We start from the raw sequence: 10519 nt of genomic DNA, 5'->3' as shown, positions 1-10519 counted from the left end.
ACCTGTGGAATGTTATTCCCTTCTGCTTGGTTTTAACACTTCTTTCGTTCGTACACCCAAATGCAGAGCAAAAATGTGGCATTTTTGCCGAGTCTGACACGGGTCTGAACCGGTCAGAGCACCTAGGCAAGATGGCGGCGGTATTGACGCATCCCACAAGCCAGGGTGCGGCAGTTTACTCCTTACCGGAAGTGTCATGTTGTCTGAGTTGGCGTCGGTTGGCTAGGAAGAGCCAGGCTGGGCGGGTTCCTTTATTTCCACTAAGTACTTAATAATATATAACCGTTAAAACGTTAATGGAGTGTATATTATGTTTCCCTTTCTTCCTCTTCACTGCATCCATTCAGCTTTACAAAATAAATCCAGCTGTTAAGTATAAAACCGTATTAACACGTGTGAAAATGGAAAAAGCCAGTGTTAAGATGGCTGTGGTACTTGTTGCACCGCGTTATCATATTATTTCCACTTTAGAGAAAGGAGTGGCGACAGAGGGGAGGGGTGAAGCAGTGGGAGAAATTCATAGGGCGTATGAGGAAGTTATAATAGACGTGGGAAAAAAGAACAACAGGATTTTATGTTCAGCCGGATAGTGAGCTTTACCACTTTGAAAATGCCTGCAAAGAAAGTCTGCATCGTCGGATCTGGAAACTGGTAACTTTGCATCCGTCTTTTACATGCATCACAAACAGTACCGCTGTTTTTAGACTAGAGTTGCAGTGCACTCGCTTAACTGAATGCGGAATGTGTAATTCAGCAGATTTATATCTGTAAAGCTAAGAGACAGCAATAGATTTACGCCTTTGTATTCCACATAAATAATGGAAGTAAACCGTTCAACGGCTGTGGATCGAACCCACCATCCTGAAGGCGATAAGCTGCAACGTGAACATCCTGTAGCTTAGAGAAAAAGGCAAATAGAAGTCTGATTGTTCCTTTGAGTAAAAGCGCCCTTTGGATACTCAACGGAAGTTTTGCCTCCCAATGCACCAACATTACATCGTCATGAGTCTTTTTGCAGCGTGCATATGTCTCCATAGGGAGGTCGTTTTGTTCCCCTGCAAATCAAACCTTTATTTCACCTGATCATAAAGTAAAATTCAAACCAGTGCAAGCTCTTAAGATCTATTTTAGCTTACCATGATCCACTCTGACTCATTAGAGTCTGCATCTGAAATGTTCTGTTGAATTTTAACATAACACTGACTGTCTTCTCATGTCCTTTCTTCCCTCCAGGGGCTCCTCCATTGCCAAAATCATCGGGCACAATGTCAGAGCGTCCAACCGGTTCGACCCAATGGTGAATATGTGGGTTTATGAAGAAATGATCAATGGGAGGAAGCTCACAGAGATCATTAATACCGAGCACCAAAATATCAAATATCTGCCAGGCCACAAGCTCCCCAAGAATGTGGTAAGTGCTCTAATGTAGGGTTTTTTTAGACACACTAAGCCCATCCTGTCTCAACATGTTATGCAATTCACTGTAATCTTGAAACATACTTTCCTTGTACAGTAAGACATTACACTGATAAGATAACTTAACCTTGACCCATACATGTCATCAAGTTCATCTACCTTTGATATGTAATTCTGGGAATCTCATTTAGGCTCACATAAATTGTATTCATGCGAGAGTCTGCTCACCTCAACAACATAATGCTTAAGTGCAAAACAAAAGCAGCATTCAGTGGCAGCAAATACATACTGTCAGAGCGGACACGTTGTCTCAGAAAAGAAAGTGTCTTTCATAATAGTTACTGGTTAATTTATAGTGATTTATTTACGTTATTTCTCCTCTTTTTTCATATTGAGATATTTTCCATGGGACTATAATTAGGTTTTAGTTTGTTGTGTAATTTCCCACCTGTGACTTTAAGGGATAACTTTGGTATTTTTCAACCTGGACCCTATTTTTCATGTTTTTGTGTCTAAGTGACTGATTGGAAAACAGTTTTTGAAACTGGTCCAGTATTGAGCGAGACTGCTGCAGCAGGCAGCTGCAAAAAAGGCTGCAATGTAACCACTTTGGGCAATCTTTCATTGTCAATTTATGTCCACTAAGAGTGTTTGTTTTTGCCTCTGACAGGCTCAGGTTGATATCATAAGTGTCTGAAGAGATTATGGAAAGGATCCCTACAAAGATAAACCTTGAGATCCTTTTTGCTTAACCAGAAACAGCCTTGAAATCACTATTACAAAACCCACCAGACTCCATTTTAAAAAAGAGCAATTTTATCATAGTAAAACACACTTCATTCAAAGTCAACAGAAACAAAATAGAACTCACAAAAGCCGTTTTGGTTTGTCTTTTGCTGTTCCAACAATCACCAACTCTGGTTTGGTTGAAAAAAACTCTTCATTCACCCAGTTAGATGTGAAAATATGCTGTCTCTATAGACGCTAAAATTACTATTAATTTAAATGGAGTCTGGTGGGTTTGATGATGATGATTTCAGGGCTGTCTCTGGTTAAACAAAAATCTTACTCTTCAACAAAAAGGTGTATCTCTGTAGGGATCCCTTCCATAGTGTTGTCAGACACTTAAACTAACAATCTGAGCTTGTCAGTGGCAAAAACAAACACTTTTAGTGGACATAAATTGACTGTGCACAAGTGCTCCGAGTGGTTACACTGCAGCCTGACTAGTTTAGGTTTTTGCTTTATTTTACTTTTCTTTTAATTGTATTGACTGACATGATATTTCTTTGTGCAATTAGTTTTTTGTTATTGTTATGGAGGTTTATTACCTGTTTGTGCTCTGTCTTTGCTCCTGTCATGCTTTAATGAATATTGATTATTATTATTAGTAATAGTAGTAGTAGTAGTAGTATTTTTGTTATTATTTAAAAGTAAAAATCATATGGGAGCTGAGATGGTACATCTGAATGGTTTAATCTGAAACATAATAAATGTAAAGACAAAAAGCAGCCCTGTTTGTAGACATGTCCTGTGCCACATTGGTACTCTGTGATGTGACACTGTTAAAGGACTAACTTTGCCACACCAGGTCGCCATTCCCGACATCACAGAAGCTGTCAAAGGAGCAAAGATCCTTGTCTTTGTAATCCCACATCAGTTCATCAGCAACATCTGTGATCAGATGAAACCTCACATCACGGAGGGCACCATCGGGATATCGCTCGTCAAAGTAAGATCCTGTCATTGCTCTCCATGTCACATTTCATCACAGCCAAAAGGGGAAGCAGGGGATTATTGTCACCTGACTTTGCTTCATATTGTCCGGTGGCCACGACATCACGGGATGTTGGAGTTGAGCAACACAGACAGTTATCAAAATGAAACCTAAAGTGTCTGTTATTATTACCTCATGGCCATCACACTTTCCAGGCAAGAGGTTATGGGTACAGAATCTGTGTCTTATTGGTTATCATTGTTCAGGGTATCGATGAGGGACCAGATGGACTGAAGCTCATCTCAGACATAATCAGGGAGAAACTAGAGATTGAGGTCAGCGTTCTGATGGGGGCCAACATCGCCAGTGAGGTGGCAGATGAGAAGTTCTGTGAAACCACCATCGGTTAGTCACTGTTTTTTGTTCTTCATTCAGCTGCATCAAATTTTACTAACGTGGCTCACATGCACATGATTTAACATTGAGAAACTGATACTGTGTGGTGGTCAGAGAGTGACAAAAACACAGTGGTACTTTCCTGTTTTACGAATATTAAGTGTCTTCTTCATAAACTGGTTTAAATACAGGGGCAAAAAATGAGGCAAATGGCCAAATTCTCAAAGAGCTGCTTCAGACTCCCAACTTCCGCATCACTGTCGTAGAGGAGAGTGACACAGTGGAGCTGTGTGGAGCTCTAAAGGTAAAAACAACCACATGTAGTGAATATCAAGTGTTATTCCTCATTAAAGGAATACTTCACCCCCCAGATGACTGTTTGTATATCAATTACTCACCTAATGTTACGTTGAATTCTTAAAGAAAATTTTGTTTTTCTCGCATGCCTTCCTAGTCAACAAAGAATCCAAAAATGGAGAAAATTATGAATGAATTGAGGTCACAGGGGTCCAAGTTTAACAACACCTAAACTTTCTGAAAACATCCATTTACACTCTCACGCAGCTCGTGCAGTGTAATCCAAGTCTCATTTACACCCCAAACAGATGGTAAACCAAACTAAAGTGAAACATAGCTATGCTCTCTTCAAAGCCAGACTCCATTAAAAAAAAGAGTAATTTTACCTTGCTGAACATAGGAGCTGCTGGTCTACCGCTGCCTCAATTAGTTTGTTTGTTTGTGTTATTGTGTGACTTTAGTGGATCCAAACTTACCCTTGAAAACACCAAAGTCGCACAATAACTCAAACAAAGTAACTGTTTGAGGCAGTGGTAGACCTGCAGCTCCTGTGTTCAGTGAGGTAGAATTACTCTTTTTGTCAATGGAGTCTGGCTTTGAAGAGAGCATGGGTAAGTTTTATTTTCTTTTTGGTTTTAAATAGTTAAGTGAGTAATAGTAAGGTTTTAGCAAAAATGCATGTATGTGGGAAGTACTGAGCATATGACTGGATAAATGAGACTTTATGAGGCATATCATTTTAGCTGTGTGAGTTTGTAAACAGATGTTTTGATATAGTTTTGCTGTTGTTAAACGTGGACCCCTATGACTTTATTAACAAAGAATTTTCTCCATTTTTGGAGTCCTTGTTCATAGGAGAAAAACCTTTTCTACACGAATTCAGTGTAATTTGGGGTTAGTAATTGATATACAAATGGTAATTTTGGGGGTGAAATATTCCTTTAATAGAAGTTCCAAATTTAAACTCTTCCCTCAATGTGTTAATCAAGAGTAAAATGTTGCCTGTCAGAATATCGTGGCAGTAGGTGCTGGCTTCTGCGACGGCCTCGGTTTTGGCGACAACACTAAGGCGGCAGTGATCAGGCTGGGTCTGATGGAAATGGTTGCCTTCGCCAAGTTGTTCTGCAAAGGCCCAGTGAGCTCCGACACCTTCCTGGAAAGCTGTGGCGTTGCTGATCTCATCACCACTTGCTACGGGGGACGAAACCGCAAAGTCGCCGAGGCCTTTGTCAGAACGTCTAAGGTAGGTCCCATTACATCATGAGTCCCAGTAACTTGGACGTCATTGGTAGCCTTAGGGTTAACTCTACCCACCTCTACTTAACTAATTCAGAATTACTTAACTATAGTTACGATAACTTGTCAGTTACAGCAATTTGTCACATGATTTGCATTTAGAAGACTTAAAGGGATAATTACCTGTAGGGCTATTTATTAATCTAGATTGTTTTGGTGTGAGTTGCTGAGATATCAGCCGTAGAGATATCTGCCTTCTCTCCAATATAATGGAACTAGATGGCACTTGGCTTGTGGTGCTCAAAGAATACATTTTGAAAAACTCAACATCAATGTCTCTTTCCAGAAGTTACTCAAAATAATCCACAGACCTTTGTGTGAGCAGTTTCATGTAGGAACTATTGTCTTTCTACTGAACTACACCTGCCCGCTTTAATCTTAAAATACAAGACAAAGTCACCTTTTTTAAGGAGTGCATGGCATTACTTTGATCTTTGGATCACTAGTCAGTTGCTAAGCCAGTACTTGTTAAACCTTTAAAAGCTAACCAAGAAACATGAACAATGTGTGATGCATTTTTGATTTTGGGGTGAACTGTCCCTTTTAAAATAGTTGCAAAAATATATAAGTTATTTTGAATATATAATGTAGAGGCCATGCATTTCAAGATGATATGATGATGATAGTATTATGGTAGTTGTCTACTTTTTACTGTACAGACATGTTCAAGGGCTAAATCTGAGCTCTGGAGAAAGATGTATCGCTCAAAAACCACTTTAGAAGATATCTAGAACATGTCAACAAAACAACATTAAAACTGTTTCTGTATTTCTTTTCTGCAGTCTATTGCTGAGCTGGAGGCAGAAATGCTCAACGGGCAGAAGCTGCAGGGTCCACAGACCTCAGCTGAGGTCTACAAGCTCCTACAAAAGAAGGACATGGTCAGCATGTGAGTCCACATGCTTCTATAAACTGTTACTGGGTCTTTTTGGGTATCAAATGTTACATAAAGGCCCATTACCTTAAAAAAAACACGAGTCAAACTGGACTACAGCTGCAAAGATTAAAGGCATTACCGAGAATTCATTTTTTAACTGAACACACACCAAAACACCGCTCCCGTCAGTGCTCCTTCAGAAGTTCCAGTAATATATGGTTTGTCCCCATTTACAGAGTCAGAGTTATACATCAACTAGAATTTAAATTTTTTTAATGCACATACTTAATGGACAACTAGCGGACTGTAAGGAGATATTCTCTGAATTTGACAAAAGGTGTATTGGATTAGTTTGGTTGATTGCACCATAAATCAATTAGTCGATCAACAGAAAACAAATTGGCAACTATTGAGCGCTGAATTATCATTGTAGTCATTTTTTCTAAGTCAAAAAGCCAAATATTTGCTGGTTTTCTGCAACTTGAGTGTGAGAATTAGATTTTTTTTTCACTGTCATACATGATAATAATCTGAATATTTTTGGAGTTTTGGATTGTTGGTCAGATAACATTCAGTTTGAAGACGATACCTTGGGCTCTAGGAAATCGCACAGGGTATTTTTTAATAGCTTCTAGAGTTGTTCTGATATAGATACCTCTAACACTGCCTAAAATACTGGAGCAGGTATTGGCAAGTACTCAGTTTTCCCAGATTTTAACTCTTCTTCGTTGCTCTTAAACAGTAGCCTACACAGCAGGTTGTGCTGTGCAGCCACTGGCTACTACTGTTTTTTCTATAGTTATGAAGAATACTTGATTTTTCCAAGTTTTGACTCCAACCACCAGCTCTTTGCTTCATGTCATACCCTCTCTCTCCCCCACATTTCTTTTGTTTTTATTTTATTTGATAGGGACGGTGCAATATAACATAGTTCCAATACAAAGTATGAGACTGATGTGTTGCACAGAGAGGTTATAGCTATTGCTAATTTTCAACTCTTGTCCTTAGTTGGGCTTTTACATGTACAGTAGACATTCAGTGTTATTAAAAGCACAATGAAATACATATCCCACAATCAACATACTACAATACACACACACACACACACCAAAAGTACATACACAGATCAGCCAAAACATTAAAACTACTGACAGGTTACCTGAACAACATTGATCATCTTGTTACAATACAATGTTCTGTTTGGAAACAGTGGGTTCTGACATTCATGTGGTTTCCACCTGACATGCTCCACCCACCTAAACACCAGTGCACACCGTGGCCCAATCCCAAACCACTCCCTACCCACTACCACTTCACTACCGAGTGTCCCTCCAAATCAAGTTACACTCGCAGCTGCGGAGGGCACTCCTGATTAAGGGGAAGTGTATGAAAGAGAAGCCAAACCATGGGGCAGCCTCGCTACTCTACCGGAAGAAGGAAGCAGATGTAACCATGGATACCAACAGACGCAATGTGAAAGCAAAATAGAGCAACAGGCTATAAAAAAAAACCCCATTTAAATATTAATTAAAATTAGTTATATTAAAAATAAACTTGGATAAGTCAGATAAGAGATACAGTGCAGTGTAATCAAAGTAATTAACGTGTTCATATTTTCTAGACACAGTTTACACATTTACACATTTACAGATTAATTCATCTGGGCAATCTTATCTCCATCCCTGCTTTGCGGCATTCCTCTTTTTTTAGTGAAGAGACTCTCATTTTTAATCCGTAGATCGATTAACTGCTTTGTTTTTTCTTCTGTCCCTGTGAACACAGAATTATATATATATTTTTTAAATCATGAGAATGGGATGAGGAATTTTTAGACAGTTTTAAATAGTTTAAGTATATGGACGTGTAGGTTTTCATCTTTTGACACCAAACATTCTGAGACTGTAGTGTCTAATTATGGGTGACACACATAAAATATGGATCCAATACTGTTAATGATAATTTTATGATTTAATGATAACTTTTTCAGCTGCTGTCTTTACTTGATTTTACTTACTCTTAAGTATGATCCAGAAATATATCCTCCCTAAAAGTCACGTGATTCTGACAATACTGATTCATTTGTTTATAACTGTACAACAACATTAGAGAGTGCCAAAATGATCACAGTACCCTGAAACCCCCTCAGTCTGCTGAAGGTTACTGATGATCACGTGGGGACACTCGTTAGTCTGTTCCAATGTGCGTTCACTGAATGCCAGGGAGGACTCTTGCCTTGCCTCTGCAGGATCCTTGGATCTTTGACTTTGATCTTTCACCCCGTTTACACGTAGGAAAAACGCACATATTTTCATGCGGTTTGGCCTCTTGTTTACACGCAAACAGAGTTTTTTTCACGGAAAACGATCATCTGTAAAAACTCCAGCCAAAGTGGAGATTTCTGAAAACGCCGTTTATGTGTTGCCGTGTAAACTGGGTGAAACGGGGTTTCAGGTTCTGAAACGTCACAGCATGCACCAGCAAATGCTTGACGTCATGTGTTTACACTTTGTTTGGCTACTGATCATGGATGCTGTTAAGGTTGTAATCTAAAGCGACATTTAGGAGTAGCTCCACTTCACTGTCAGTCCACACAAACGAACCTCTCGCCATGTTTACTGTTTTGAAAGGAACAGGAAGTCGCGCGTCTTATTCGTTGTTGTCGATTCTGATTGGCTTGCATGGCTTCATCCTTCTCCCTACACTGCCACCCATAGGTTTGGCATAGTTATGATGGCGCTCAACAGCGTATTTATCCGGGTTCATGTAAATGACAACATTTTTGAAAACGATGTTGTGTACACGATGTTATTATTGAAAACGGAGGGGGGGAAATATTCGTTTCTCTAAATACCCGGCTATGTGTAAACGTGACGTTTGACTTTTAGAAACACCCACCCACTGACAGTTCACACAGGTGTTTTCAGTTCTGTGCCTGATTCTTCTCAGGACTGAGTGGGGATGACTGCTTGACTGACATTTCCATCACTCCCTTGTGGGGTTTGTTGCATCTGTGTCTTACATGGGTTTTTATAATTAGGGCTGAACTAGAGCCCAATAAAGCCCAGGACAAGGAGACAGTAAAGCTTGTTAGAATCAGAATATGTAAGGGTGAAAAAAACTTCTTACAGCTATGTAAAGTTTGATGTCATTATGTGATTGCGCACTGCTTTAACCATCTTCACCTTGAGCAGAGATCTAATCAGCCACATGTGAAACACCTGGGACATCGTTTAGTCAGTCTCATTTGATAAGCTGGCATGTAAAAACCTTTGTGTCCTCTATCTGTGTCCTCTACCAAACATCCTTTAAAATTAACCCTGAGTGTCTGCTTCCTTCTTCAGGTTTCCATTGTTTTCTTCCGTCTACCAGATCTGCTTTGAGGGCAAAGAGGTGAAAGAGTTCATCACCTGTCTGCAGAACCACCCAGAGCACATGTAATGTCCACTGCTGCACCTTCAGTAGCAACTTACTGCCACTAGAGGGCGGAAGAGATTCATCAGACAGAAACGCACAATTCAACAAAGCAGATACAACCAAGCGCACTTTTACTTATTGTTTTTATTGGTGATAGTTCATAATGGAGTTCTCTTGACTTTAAAAGGAGTTATTATTGATTTTGCTCTCATTTTGTTTAATATTATTTTAGCTGGTAGCTGCAGGTGTTATAATACAGAGCTCCTATTAAAGTAGATCACTCCGCTTCTGTTATTGCCAAATATATGAATTTTGTATGGGAGTACAGAAACGCAACCATGTTTGTCTGATTTACTTTTTACTACATGACAGTGAGATTACAGTCTCAAAATTTTTAAAGGATTGTGTTTATTTGTCAAAATGTGGGGTCTTTTTCTCAATAAAAATAATCTCAGAGGAAACTGAACACTGTCTTTTAATTTCTAAGGAGCCAAAATATGTCCAGTAAGTTGTGGCACTTGAAAAGGGTCCTTAAATGGGAACTTGAAGTTGATATTGACCCCTGTGTTTGCAGCTCTGTGATAGAGTTTTGTGTTAGATCTCACAGTCGGGCTGTAACGGGCTGAGGCTGCTTCCCACGGGAGCCGCAGTAACTTGGTATGAGAAAGCAGATTAAAGAACAAACAGAGTCCTTGTCCCTCCATCTCAACCATGTTAGAGATCAGACCGGTGAGGCCTTTGATGGTCTACCACTGTCTGCCTCTATCTGTCTCCCATCACTGTTTCTACGAAGTATGTCTATTTCTGTGTCTATTTATGTCTGACTCCTTCTTCTTATATATGTGTGTGTGTGTGTCTGTCTGTCTGTGTGTGTGTACACACAAGAGGACTTCATCTCAGCATGTCATTCATTTCTGTGAAAGAAACAAAATGAAACTGTTATTTTTAGTTCCAATAATTATTCAAGATATAATCTTGATCTCAAATGATAAGGGCACAATGAAAACCTGGACACAAGCATTGCTTTCAGTCTCTGCTAAACAGCCTCATACTGCGTTAGGGGCCATGCACATGACGCATTTTTTGCGCTCTCAAATAAATTGTTT

At 39.5% G+C, this 10519-nt stretch overlaps 1 protein-coding gene across 1 annotated transcript; it reads left to right on the top strand.

Moving 5' to 3' along the window:
- Positions 1-479: 479 nt before the first annotated feature.
- LOC126401807 (glycerol-3-phosphate dehydrogenase [NAD(+)], cytoplasmic-like) lies at positions 480-9874 on the top strand. The gene is made up of 8 exons (XM_050063316.1): positions 480-651; positions 1234-1411; positions 3008-3148; positions 3400-3538; positions 3721-3833; positions 4836-5069; positions 5905-6011; positions 9341-9874. Exons 1-8 carry the CDS (start codon positions 575-577, stop codon positions 9435-9437), a joined length of 1086 nt encoding a protein of 361 aa, XP_049919273.1. The 5' UTR covers positions 480-574; the 3' UTR covers positions 9438-9874.
- The last annotated feature ends 645 nt before the right edge of the window (positions 9875-10519 follow it).

Source organism: Epinephelus moara, chromosome 15 (genome assembly GCF_006386435.1).
Source record: "Epinephelus moara isolate mb chromosome 15, YSFRI_EMoa_1.0, whole genome shotgun sequence".
NCBI classification, from domain to species: domain Eukaryota; kingdom Metazoa; phylum Chordata; class Actinopteri; order Perciformes; family Serranidae; genus Epinephelus; species Epinephelus moara.
The sequence above is the reverse complement of the archived record's forward strand: the minus strand, read 5'-3'. Positions and strand labels throughout refer to the sequence as shown.

Excerpts from the sequence above, each read along its gene's own strand:
- LOC126401807 (XM_050063316.1), top strand. The coding sequence starts at position 575 with ATGTTCAGCCGGATAGTGAGCTTTACCACTTTGAAAATGCCTGCAAAG. Across the intron at positions 3,834-4,835 it reads AGCTGTGTGGAGCTCTAAAG|AATATCGTGGCAGTAGGTGC; the intron begins GTAAAAACAACC and ends GTTGCCTGTCAG. Across the intron at positions 5,070-5,904 it reads CCTTTGTCAGAACGTCTAAG|TCTATTGCTGAGCTGGAGGC; the intron begins GTAGGTCCCATT and ends TCTTTTCTGCAG.